Source organism: Camelina sativa, chromosome 11 (assembly GCF_000633955.1).
Source record: "Camelina sativa cultivar DH55 chromosome 11, Cs, whole genome shotgun sequence".
Classification (NCBI taxonomy): domain Eukaryota; kingdom Viridiplantae; phylum Streptophyta; class Magnoliopsida; order Brassicales; family Brassicaceae; genus Camelina; species Camelina sativa.
The window spans coordinates 34,097,577-34,111,371 of record NC_025695.1 but is presented as its reverse complement, the minus strand read 5'-3'; the positions used below and the strand labels follow the sequence as shown (position 1 = coordinate 34,111,371).

Below are 13,795 nucleotides of genomic sequence, written 5' to 3'. Positions count from 1 at the left end.
CCTATTTTATTTTCCGCGGTATTACCAGTGGATTTTAGTGTGTGTGTGTATGGGCATTAGTTTATTCTTCTGTCTATATTAGTATATTGTAAGTTGTATGTATACTAGATTTTCTTTTTGACGTTTCCTAACCATTTTTATTTATCAGGAAATTTCTTTGTGTAAACGACTTGACTTAACAACATTGACCGACTGCGATTCCTTTATGCATTTCCAACTAGGTATATTTATCTTCATTATTACATTCGTGTAATCTGACCAACTTCGATTCTTGCTTGAAAACGATGTGTGAAAAAAAAAACGTATCAAGTGAACTATATTAGGTGGACTCATTTAAGTGGGCTTTTAATGGGTTTGGGCCTCATTAAAACTTCAAAAGTTCATGAATGAATCAGACTTTTCTCCTCGGCAACGATGGCGATGAATCAATCATCTCCGGCGCCGCTCGTCCGCTTTACCGTACTTCAGAATCAATGACAGTATCATCCATTCCGCCCCATCGTGTGTGATTTAAAGATTAACTTGAATGTTATGAGGCTTTGAAATGTGTGATTTTGAACATTCCCCATTACACACACACACACAACACATTCGATAACAGCAACACGGCGATGGCGTCAGTTATCTTCTTCACGGTTGTCATCTTCTCACTTTGTTGTCTCTCACTGTAAATTTTAATATGATTTTAGTTCTGATGCTGGTTCTTGTTTGAAACATCTCCTTTCTATGAAAGTTTGCTTCTTTCCGAATCAGTTTTTATCTGATTTGAGTCATTTACAAAGAGAAAGAGTAATGCAAAATATGAACACCAAAAAGCATTAACAAAAAGAAGAACAACAATTTGTGATGTTTCTTCAGACTGTGCAGTGAATTGATACGAGAATCCTTGTATCTGTTTAGAAAGTAAGTATGAGAATCTGTGATGATTCTGTAGACTATGCAGTGAGCGGAGACGAGAATGTACATGAGGCTTCCTTGAAAAACGAGAATCCTTGTATCTGCTTAGAAAGTATGAGACTTTGTGATGCTTCTGTAGACTGTGCAGTGAGTAGAGACGAGACTATACATGAAGCTTCTTTGAAAAACGAGAACCCTTGTAACTGTTTAGAAAGTATGAAACTTTTTCATGATTCTGTAGACTGTGCAGTGAGTTGAGTCTAGAACCCTTGTGTCTGTTTAGACAGTATATGAGAGTTTTTGATGTTTCTGCAGACTGTGCAGTGAGTGGAGATGAGATTGTACATGACGCTTCCTTCTTCAATCTTAATCTTCCTTGTCACTTTGTTCCATAGATGTATCATGTAACTCCCTTTGCTCATGTCCTGTACCGTCTTCTCTACCCATTCTGCTTCTCTTCTGGTTGCAGGTTTCTTGAAAAGCTTTGGCATGTTGATCCAATTCACTGGGTAGAAAGCATCTGGTGGAAAGATTGTGAAGTTGTATCCAGGTTTGTTTCCTAATCTTGTGATGACTCTAGAGACTAGGTAAGGGCTGTTGTGTCCCCATATGTTTCCGTCGAAAGTTGTGGAATACTCGTGTAAGAATTCTCGCATAAGCGGATGGTAGATGTCAAAGACCATTACTGCATTGTTTAGTCTTGACCATGTCTTTGTTTTCGGATCCATGCTTTGTGCTCCAATAGCGTTTCTCAGTCTTGTTATATCATCAAGGAAGATGATGTCTGTGTCTAGATATACTCCTCCGTATTTGTAGAGCACCGCCAGTCTTGTTAGGTCAGAGAGATTCATGAACAAGGGGATAGAACCAGGATCCATGCGGCCACTCTTTAGTCTTTTCAGCCAAGCTTCAGCAGGAGTGTTCTTCACGAGGAACGGGATATCTATGGTTACAGCAATAAGGTTGAAGCCTCGATCAAACAATGGTTTAAGGATGGTGTATCCTCTAGGGGAGTCTAAGGTGTTGGACAAAATCGCCAAGCATGCGCCAGGATTGGTGGTGAAGAGAGTGTCAACAGCTAACATCTCTCTTGGTCCAAATGTTTTTGCAGGAGAAAGCCATACCATAAAGAACTGAGCTGAGCAGTTATTCTTGTACAGATCCAAAACTCTTGAATGGAATCTCTTGCTCTTGCTAGTCGATCTCAGTATCTCCAGCTCAGGTAGCTTTCTTCTGAACCATTCAATTCTCTCTTTCTTGCCAGCTTTACGAGGAGGTACCAACGGATCTAACTCGTCCTCTTCGTTATGGTCTGAATTTACAACTGTGGTACCTAATTCTTCCTTCTCGTTATGGTCTGTCACAACTGTGGTACCAAAGTCTTCCTTCTCGTTATGGTCTGAGTCCACAACTGTGGTACCTAAGTCTTCCTTCTCGTTATGGTCGGAGTCTGCAACTGTTGTACCTAAGTCTTCTGCTTCGTTATGGTCTGAGTCCACAACTGTGGTACCTATGTCTTCCTTCTCGTTATGGTCTGCCACAACTGTGGTACCTAACCCTTCCTTTTCGCAATGGTCTGAGTCAACAACTGTGGTACCTATCTCTTCCTTTTCGTTATTGTCTGAGTCCACAACTGTGTTACCTAAGTCTTCCTTCTCGTTATGCTCGGAGTCTACAACTGTGGTACCCAATTCTTCCTTCTCGTTATGGTCTGTCACAACTGTGGTACCTAACTCGTCCGTTTCGTTATGGTCTGAGTCCACAACTGTGGTACCTATGTCTTCCTTCTCGTTAGGGTCTGTCACAGCTGTGGTACCTAACCCGTCCGTTTCGTCATGGTCCGAGTCCACAACTGTGGTACCTAACTCGTCCGTTTCGTCATGGTCCGAGTCCACAAACGTGGTACCTATGCCTTCCTTCTCATTATGGTCGGAGTCTACAACTGTGGTACCTAAGTCTTCTGCATCGCAATGGTCCGAGCAGTCCGCAATTGTAACAATACTACTACTCATGGTAACGGGGTCATCGGTTCTGGAGAGAGGTAAGCCTCGTTTGAACGGTGAGTTGTTGTCAGGAACAACAGATTTTGGAGATTCAATGAAGAGAAGATACAACACGAGTACAGAAATCGCATAGATTGCGAATATACGTTTCCTTGCTTGCATCTTTAATCCTCTTGAGTGAAAAACAAAGCTCTTGCTAGGTCTCCTTGTTGTTAGCTTCACGGTAGAGAGATTATAGATCGTAGACAAAACAAGACCTGAGGTGGTCGATATATATATCTAACAAAGTTGTGTTGGTTTAGGATTTTAGAAAACAGGAGGAATCCTAATTGGAATCCAATAATGGATAAATGTATCCTTTTTTGTTTTTTCTTAAAAATCATATTATTTTAGTGAGATAATCTCTTGTATATACAGTATATATGATGATAAATGTTTCCTTTGTTATTTCCTTTTTCTTAAATCATTATCATACCGTATTATATTTGGATAATCTTCTACGTAAAAAAATAATAATAATAACGCTACCTGACTTTATAAAACCAAAAGACAAAAAGACTATAAAGATCATTTACTGAGGAGGGTAACAGTGAGACCTCTCCCAGTCATGTTTCTCACAGGCAAGTTTTTAAATTGAATGACTTAAGATATTTATAAACAGAAAAAAAAAGAGGACGTTGCTTGAAACACAAGTCATATTTTTTGCAAAGCTTTAGACCATCTCACTTATAGGGAACTCCAGAATTGAACAGTAAAGTGAGATGGTATAAAGCTTTACACTAGTGTTGACATGCTACATTACAATTATTCAGTACGATAAAAGATCTAGCAACACATTTGGTGTATGTTCTGCTTTCCGATCACAGTACAGTAGCATCAGAGTAGAAGAGCCACTCACGGTATCCTTGGACCCCAAATAAGAAACGTGGACGAGCTGAAGACCTGGTCAAGAATTACTTGGTGAAATGTGGACAGCCAAGCATGAATCCCCATAGCTTCCACACGCAACGAAACCTCTGGACTAACTTTACCGTCAGTCTCTAGAGAGTACCTCAAGAATGGAATCTGAATTTTCTCCTCTTTTCATCAAACTCGAAGATCGTTGATTTCCTTGAGACATGGTTGGCTATTGTTATAATTACGCAAGCTTGTTCTCGCTGATTGTATAATCTCAATTCTTTTTATCCCTTGTATAATATTACGAAAGTACACAACTTCGTTTTTTGTAGACTATATAATAGTTATAGGTTATAGGTTATAGATGGGTAGAAGTGAAACTTGATGGTGGCTAAGAACTCACAGCTCTCTTCTCTATACCCTTCTATTCACAAATTCATGAACTTGCTTAGGTTGCAGTTCTCAAAAAGAAACTTCACATTTTCAGCAATTCCCAGCTTCTCCATGGTCTCCTTGTGTGGATATCTTGTTCCTTGAAAGCTCATCCTCATGAAAGCTTCATAGAGCTGCCTTGGGGTTAGATCACCAGATTCTTGTTCTTTTTCTTGCTCTTCTTCTTCTTCTTCACTCTCACTCTCAACCTCTTCTTCTTGTTGTTCTTTAGCTGGCCTCTTTCCTTTTGCTTTGTTCCTCCTCATGTGTTCTTGAAGAGTGAACTCCATCTCTTCTTCACTTTCAGTTTGCTCAGGATCCTCCTCAACTGGCTGATGTCTTCTCTTCGGCACGCCACTCGACCGACTACTGGAACCATCACTCGGTCGTTTGCTAGCTCGAGTACTTCCACCAGTTTCTTTTCTTGATGCAAGCTGTGCATCACGTCGACCCAAGGAGCGATCAGCAGCTTGTTGAGATGCTCTTGTAATTCTTGAAGACATTTTGAGAGAAAACTGAAAGGAATAGACTCAAAGCTCAAAGTTAATAGGTTAGTAACCCAAAAACTAAAAGAACTAAGCTTGAGCAAAAAGATGAACTTGAGAGAGATTTTAAGCTAGATTTTGATTGTTTTAAGCAAATGAGAGAGTGTGAGAAGCATAGGATCGAGTTTAGCTGTTTATAAAGAAGCTAAGGAGACAAAGAGACAAGGTGGAGCGTCCATACCATTCAAATTTGAATTGGGAATCTTTAACTCACTTTTTACTGTAACTCGACCCCACGTGGTCGAGTGCTTGACCAAAATTTGAAATTTGAACCTCTCTCTCCCTCCACTCGATCGTGCAAGACAAAATTGAATCGATTGGGCTTGAAATTCTAGTCCACTCGATCGAGTACCTCTTGTGGGCTGGTCGAGTGGCTTTGCGAATCCACTTTTGCAAGTCCAATTCTTCTTAAACCCATTTATACTCTCATAAAATGGTCTGCCCAACACAAACATAAAAGAAAAGAAATCAAAACTACAAGGAAAATTAAACATATTTACAATGATACCTTAGGGACTTCCTCCCTAGTGAGCTTGTTAAAGTCACTAAGCTTGACTTTTGATGCCTTTTCAGGCTTGGTTTGGAGACCAAGGGGGTGATGAAATCCTCCCTGGTACAACTTGATCACTTTGGTGTTGCTTCTTGATCACTTCCTCCTTAACGATTGAACCTTGTTTCTTCTTAATCTTGAGGCTTGGTCTTGCCTTCTTCAAAGACCTCTTGTTGAGTTGCACTTGAAGATCCTTCACTAGCTCAGTCAACTTTTGAACTGAACCCTTGAGCTTCTCCACTGATTCCTCATGAGATGAGACTTTAGCTTTTGAAGTCTCTACTTCACTTGGGACCTCATAAGCTCTCTTGTCTTTAAGAACAAAAGGTTGACCTCTAGTGGGAAAGTTGGTTGGGTTGTTGATGTCAAACTTCATGGTCAAGCCTTCATTTATATCCAAGGTTATCAGCCCTTCCTTAACATCAATTACAGCTCTAGCAGTGGCTAGGAATGGTCTTCCTAGAATGATAGGGTCTTCTAACTCCTTTTCCATATCTATGACCACAAAATATGTAGGAATCCTAGCCTTGCCTAACTTGACTGGTAAGTTTTCCAATTTTCCAACCACATCTGTATTGGATCCATCATCTAGACTTATGTAGAGGTTGCTAGACTTGAATTCAGTATGCCCAAGCTTCTGTGCTATAGAGTAAGGCATCACACTGATAGATGCTCCCAAGTCACACAAGCATTTGTTGAAGTGCAGATAGCTAAAGGAGCAAGGCAGATTGAATGGACCAGGATCTTCAATTTTAGTTGGGATAATAACTCCCTCAATCTCCTCAAGATCCTTCTTGTCCTGATTTTGAGCTTTCTTCCTTGATATCTCAAGTAGCATGTCTTCGTACAAAGGATATGGGGTATACTGTTCCAAAGCAGGTCCTCTATCTTCTTCTTTGAATGCTATGACAACCTCTTCCTCTAAAGCCATCACTTCCTTCCTTTCAATGACTTCCTTTTGTTGTAAAGCCATTGCTTCCTTCTTTTCAATTATTTCCCTAAGTTCCTTCAGCTTTTGTGCCTTGAAACGTCCTGGGAATGGTAGAGGTGGTTTGTAAGCAGAAGGAATGTATTTAACAGGCTTAACAGCTTCTGGGGGAACAACTCGATCAGTCACTCGATCAGGTACTCGATCGTGTGTGTGGTCGAGCAACTGGTCGAGTGCTTTGTCGACTTCAGTTTGCTGTGAGATATTTTTACTTTGGGCTTCAATAATTGACAAATCCTCCCCAGCTTGAACTTCACTGTCCTCAGTGACAGCTTTTTCATAGAGATGAATGTCTTTTACAGTAAACTCCCTTGGGTTTTGAATAGCTTTTCTAGGAAGTTGATTAGGTTTTGGTGCTAAAGTAGAAGCAATGTTGCTCTCCATGTACTTCACTCTAGAGTTCAGACTTTCAAACTTGATGTTGAGATCATTATACTGAGAAGTTATCTTTTGGTTCAGCTCAGCAAACTTCTTTGCATCCTCAATCTGCCTAGTTGCTTGCCCAAGCAACATTTGTTGCATCATAGCCCTCAAATCTGGTTCTTGGCCTTGGTTAGTCTGAAACCCTGGAGGGGGACACAATTGAGGCTGGGAACCATTGTGTTGCTGCTTAGGTGCATAATTATTTTGTTGTTGGGGTTGTTGAGGTGGGTATACTTGATCTTGAGGATTTGCTACATTGGTGCTTCTATTGGAAAGGTTGTTGTTCTTGAACTGATTGTATCCTTTGAACCCTCCTTGATTATGCATGTAGCAAATCTCAACAAATTCACTCTCCCCATTTTGAACTGGAGCTTGTTCTTCAGCAAGGAAATGAATGTTCTTTTGTTGGCTTAGTATAATCTTGTCCAACTTCTCATGAACAACCTTCAAGTCCTTCTTGTACTTCTCATCCTGATCATTGGAGACAAACCTTACTGTTCTATCATAGTCTTCATTGTAGTTCCCATCTGATTGTGCTAGGTTCTCTACTAGCTCCCATCCTTCTTCCACATTCTTGTTGAGGAAATTTCCATTGGAGGCAGTCTCCAAAAGCATCCTTATCTTGGGTAAGACTCCTCTATATAAGGTGCTGAGCAGAGACTCATTGCTGAATCCATGGTGTGGACACTGAGTTTGGAAACCCTTGAATCTCTCCCATGCCTCACAAAAGCTTTCATTGTTTCTTTGTGCAAAGCTAGAGATTTCATTCCTCAATCTAGCTGTTCTTTCATAGGAGAAGAACTTGGCTAGGAAAGCCTTTTTGCACCCATCCCATGTTTTGAATGCCCCTGTAAGGAGGGTCTTCTCCCACAAATGAGCCTTGTCTCCAAGGGAGAATGGGAACAACCTGAGTTTAAAGCTGTCTTCACTTACACCATTTATCTTTGTCAAGCCACAAATTCTGACAAACTCATCAAGGTGATCTAGGGGGTCTTCCACTGGCAACCCATGGAATTTATTGGCTTGAATCATGGAGATTAGTCCACTCTTGATCTCATAATTATTGTTGGCAACTGCAGGTGGCACAATACCAGCTCTTTGGTTATGGGTATTGGGAGCATCTCCTGCACCAATGTGCCTTGGCCTTTGCTCTTGATTATTTTGTTGCTCCATTAGCAACTGATTCTCTTGTTCTTGGAGTATTCTTGTTCTCTGCTGTCTTAGGTCTCTTGGTAATCGATTGATGTGATCAAGATACTTCTGAAGATTCTGATTTCCCTTAGATCTTGTTTGCATCAACTGATTCAGTGACGGACTTGATCACTGACTCGAACAGGTACTCGGTCGAGCACTAGCTCGAGTGAAGGTCGAACTGACTGAGACGAGCCGACTAACTGTATCCCGGTTGTGACTCGATCAGGTACTCGAACAGCAGACGGTCGAGTGGTAGCTCGAATTGTATGTCGATTTGGTACCTGAGACTCAAAACAACCTAGCAGATGAAGAATTCGAATCAGTAGTGATCAAAGGAGCAACATAACTTAATCTTAGAATTGTATAAATCCTAAATGTCACAAACAAACACTCAAACAGGCAATGACGCCAAATTGAAACATGCTTTCTTGTGTGGTGATGGTTGATGATGATATGAATGTGAATATAGGTGGATGCAAGGTGTTTCAATTACCCTTATGTAGTTGTAGCATAAAGGATGTCAAACCATAATGAGTGTGATGCAAGCAATCAGGATGTGAATACTCATCTAAGTCAAGCCAAATATAAAAGATGTTTGTCACTAACAACCTAATGATGATTATGAAATGCAGAATGTTAAGCTACTAAAACAAGATACTAGATGCAAATTAAACAGAATGATCAAAGCAGTAATATAATGAAACAGGAACATGAACTACAGTAAAGCAAGACAAGTAATGAAACTGGATTAAACAGAAACTAAATGAATGCAGCAGGAATGCAACAGGAAATGAAACAGGACATAAACTAGACAGATGCAGAAGATTAAACAGGAACTCTGAACGAGCTCAAGCAAGCACTCGATCGGATGCTTGATCGAGTGGATGGTCGAGTTGATGAACGAAAGTCAGAAACAGAGCAAATATTGAAACAGAGCAATAGTAAGCAAATAACAGGATTAAAACAGGGAAATCAATAAACAAAGAAAGGTCCCAAGGATGGATTCATGGGATGGACTCAAGCTATGGTTATCTAAATTGGTCAACAAACCTCAATCAACAATGAGCTATCTCTAGACAATGATCTTCTAATACATGTTAATCCATTCTCATGACAATAACAATCAAACCAAGATACTTCTTAGACCTAGCTCTCACTAGTTATTACATATCAAAGCAGACATTATACAACCAGATCATTAATGTCAAAAATCAAACAAAACATCTAATCTCTTAGCATGCTTCATGATAATCTCTAGTATTAGCCTTATCTAGCAATTTAGACATTGGTATGATGCTAAGAAGCTTAAGATCTACCCTTACCCTCTCAGTATAAGAATAACATAGAGTTCATCTAACCCAGAAGAGATATTAAACAATCAATCTTGACCAATCTAAATAACCATAACCCTTATCCATCCTAATCCATCCTCAAGATCCCAAGCCACTACTCACAATCACAAAACATGATGAACAAAGTCATAAACCCAGAAATCAATGAAACTTGCATTATTAGATAGATGAGTAAGAGATCTACAATATTGAAGAAGAAATCAAACCCAAAATCTCAATACTTAGAAAGTTATGGAACCAACAAGTATCAAGGATTTCTTAGTTTTTTCTCAAAAGTGGCTAAAGAATCTAAGCAAAGAAGTGCAAAAAGTAAACAACTCCCAAAAGGGTAAATACTAGGTCTAGATTATTGTTCTCTAAAAAAGTCTCTCTTGGTGGCTGCAGTGTAAAAGACATTTTATAGAAAAAGGAAGGAAAGCCCTAAAAATGCTAAAAGACAAAATATGTGGGCGGCTCGGTCAACTCGACCAGGTGCTCGGTCGAGTGCCAGATCGAGTGGCCTCTTCTTCTGCTTCTTCCATCCGGTCGAGTCCTTCTCCGCACACGGTCGAGTGTCTAGTCGAGTGGGCGGTCGAGTGGACTTCCGGACCTTGATTCTTCAGCTCTAAATCCCTTGTTTTCTTCACTTGACAGCTTCAATCTTCTTCAGCATTCCTTCCATGCTCCTTAGGATCCAAAATCACCTGTTTATGCAAGACACTATGCATATGAAATCCAAATCTACTCTAATGCATAAACAGTTCTAAAGCTATACATTAATAAACAAATGTGATAGAAAATCATGCAAAAGATGTGAATATGCTAAGGGAAAACAAGGTAAAATATATGAACATCAAACCGTAATTTCTATAGAAATTTTACCTTAATCATTCACACTATTATTAACCAATTAATTCAGAAGAATAATACCACTTTGAAGAATAAAATATATAAACAAATTTAACAATATAAACAAACTTTTTACAAAATCTTCCGAATTAACAAGTGTAAGCGATATATGAGTTTAAATGTAATGGATTATATGATAAATTGAGTTATGATCTTTATAACGGATGACGACTTAAATGTAAAATGTTAAGATTATATGATAAAATTGATTAAAAATTAATTAAAATATGAAAAACTATTTTAATATACAAAAAATATACATAATTTTTGTATAATATAAAGTTCAACCCGTGCTATTGCACGGGTACTCATCTAGTAAGATTCATTATTTTGGAGGAACCTATATGTTTCTTACATGGTTTCAATTGGTGATCCATTTGGTGAAAAATAATAAGAATCTTTATGGATTAATCCCTATGTTTCTAAGTCATAACAGTCATCTACCACAAAATCAGCTACTAACCATCATATATAATAAGAGAAAGTTTTTTCTAACTATGCCTAACAATGTGACATTTGACACTCTACTTTTGTGACACATGCTATTCTCGTTAATTTTAAATTTAACATTCTATTTTTTTTATTTGACTTTATTTTATTTGTATCTTATGTGGTGTATAGTTTGTTAGAAAATGATAATTGTTGTATAGTTTGCTTCTTGAATTTTTTTCAACATTGTTAGAAAAACATATTCCTTCCATTTTTTTTTGTTTTAACATCTAATATATTTCATAATGAAATCATATACCATAGAACCTAAAAAAAAAATAATGATCAACCCAACTAAAAAATATAAACAAATTTAAACCAAATAAAAATAGAAAATGCTTTCATACTTTTAAAGTAAAACCAAATTAATTTATGATAGACTAATTTAAAAATATAGAAGATTTTCTAATTAAGAGAAGGTTTTTTCTAACTTTGCCAAACAAAGTGACATTTGACACTCTACTTTTGTGACACATGCTATTCTCATTAATTTTAAATTTAACATTCTATTTTTTATTTGATTTTATTTTATTTGTATCTTATGTGGTGTATAGTTTGTTAAAAAAAAGATAATTGTTGTATAGTTTGCTTTTTGAATATTTTTCAACATTGTTACAAAAATATATTCCTTCCATTTTTTAGTTTTAGCAACTAATATATTTCATAATGAAATCATACACCATAGAACCTAAAAAAAATACTGATCAACCCAACTAAAAAATATAAACAAATTGAAACCAAATAAAAATAGAAAATGGTTTCATACTTTTAAAGTAAAAACTGAAACCAAATTAATTTATGATAGACTAATTTAAAAATATAGAAGATTTTCTAATATATATATATATATATCACATTATATTCAATAATCATATATAATGTATTAAAAGACATAACTCAAATTTGTATTTAATAGTATTCTATAAGTTACAGTTTGACTGTCTTTAAAAAATATGTACTAAAACAAAATGGTATCATAACATAATTATTTTATCCCCCCATGAAATAACTGAAAACAATAATTTCAAAATTAATTTATTGTTAATTACACTATTCATTTTAAAATGATTAGAAATAGAGACAATTTATAGAAGAAAAACATATTTATATTAATTTGACACACTTTTATTATATTCAATAATCATATATATTGTATTAAAGACACAACTCAAATTTGTATTTAATAGTAATTTATAAGTTACCGTTTGATTTTCTTTAAAACATATGTACTAAAAAAAACATAATGGTATCATCATAACATAATTGCTTTATCACCCTATGATATAACAGAAAAAAAATAATTTCAAAAAATAATTTATTGTTAATTATACTATTTATATTAATATGATTAGAAATAGAAACAATATATAGAAAATAAAAATATATTTTAAATTTCACACACTTTTCTTTTCATGATTTTTTATAAAAACTGGTGAAACTTAGAGTATAAGATATTTGTTTTCTGATATCGTTTTAATAAATTATTAAGGAAATAAATGAAATTTTAAAATATTAAAAATAATATTATGAGTTTTTTTAGTAATCATAATATGAATGAACTTTTAACAGAAAATGATCATACTTCAAAATTTTAATTGTGTTAAATAGTTTTTGGATGAATATAAAATTAAAATTCCACTTAAAAATAAAAATAAAGACAGCTAAAATAACTACTTAAATTTTTACGGTATGGTGTTCCAATCTAACAAAATCAGTAAAATAACACTGACCATTATAGAGTAGTCGTAAAAATAAAAATAAAAAACAATATTATAATAACACATAACCTACATAACATTTGACCCAGCCAACCCACAACCACTCATCGTGCTCTTTGAAATCGAATACTACAATCCAAATAAAACAAGAACAATTGATGTGGAAGTCGTAATACAAGACCTAGAAATAACACAAAAGCATGTAATACAAGACCTAGAAATAACACAAAAGCATGCCACCCAAGATGAAGAAGAAGAATGTTCAACTTGTATTCAAGATCTACAAAGAATTCAAAATATCAACACTTTATTTTGCAATCATAAATTTCACAATGACTATATTGCATTTTAGCTACATCACAAAATAATGTGTCCTCGTTATAGAATACAAATAATATAAACTATAATATAATTTAAAATTCAATAAAACAAATATCGATAATATAATAATATTTGAACTATTAAAAGAGTTTTTAAATTGTACGTTAATAATTTAGAAAATGATAAACAGATCATTTAAAATTAATTATATAGTTAATGATTAGAGATAAAACAATTCTAAAAATAGATACAGTAAATACATGGTAAAGTCTCTCAAAAAAATTGATAAAAAGTTAACCAAACTTTAATGACTTTTAATTAAAAAAATAAATTAATATAACAAACTCGTGCACAACGCATGAGACTCGACCTAGCTAGTATATAATATAATTAAACATCAAGTGGAGGGGTCTTTCGTGTGGAGATTTTGATACGTGAGTCAGAAAGCAGTTAAGTTTATATATCAAAACATCATGTATCAGAAATAATTGCCCTCCGTATTTGACTGATAATTGAAAAAGTGTATACCATTTAAGATTTGTTTCGAAATCTTTGGTTTCTCTCCGATCAGCTTTTTTTATAACTGTTGGATTTGGTGTTTTGGTTGTGATTTTGCATGATGTAATTAAATTATTTTGTGACTGATGATTTGGAATCTCCGTAAGGGGGTTATGGTTTCTAACGTTGATGGTCATGATAATGGCGGAGCTCGTAGTGATTAAAGTGGATTATGAGTTTTTTACCTTTTATTTGTATTCAGATTCTTAAGTGACTTTCTCAAGAAAAACGAGAAGTTTTTTTTTTGAACAAACTAAAAAAAATGAAAAGTTAATATGACTGATTTTATGGTGTTTTGTTTTCTATATATATCATGACAAAGACTCGTCTAAATTCTAAAAAATAACAGGAATCGTTCGTTTGTATGAATGTTTCCTTATATCCAAACTTTGAGGACATCAATGTCAACGGCTAAGCTTCCAAATAAGAGATTTTGACAAGTACTCTTTAATAAGTCTTTAACATATCAACAAATCTGTCATGATTACTGCCTTCACGTTTTGGAGATAACTAAGGCTTTTTTTTTTTTTTTTTTTTTTT

General features: G+C 35.6%; 1 protein-coding gene across 1 annotated transcript; it reads right to left on the bottom strand.

Annotated features, from left to right (window-relative positions):
• LOC104725095 lies at positions 414–3,235 on the bottom strand. Its single transcript, XM_019232794.1, has one exon. It carries the CDS (start codon positions 3,060–3,062, stop codon positions 1,158–1,160), a length of 1,905 nt encoding a protein of 634 aa, XP_019088339.1. The 5' UTR covers positions 3,063–3,235; the 3' UTR covers positions 414–1,157.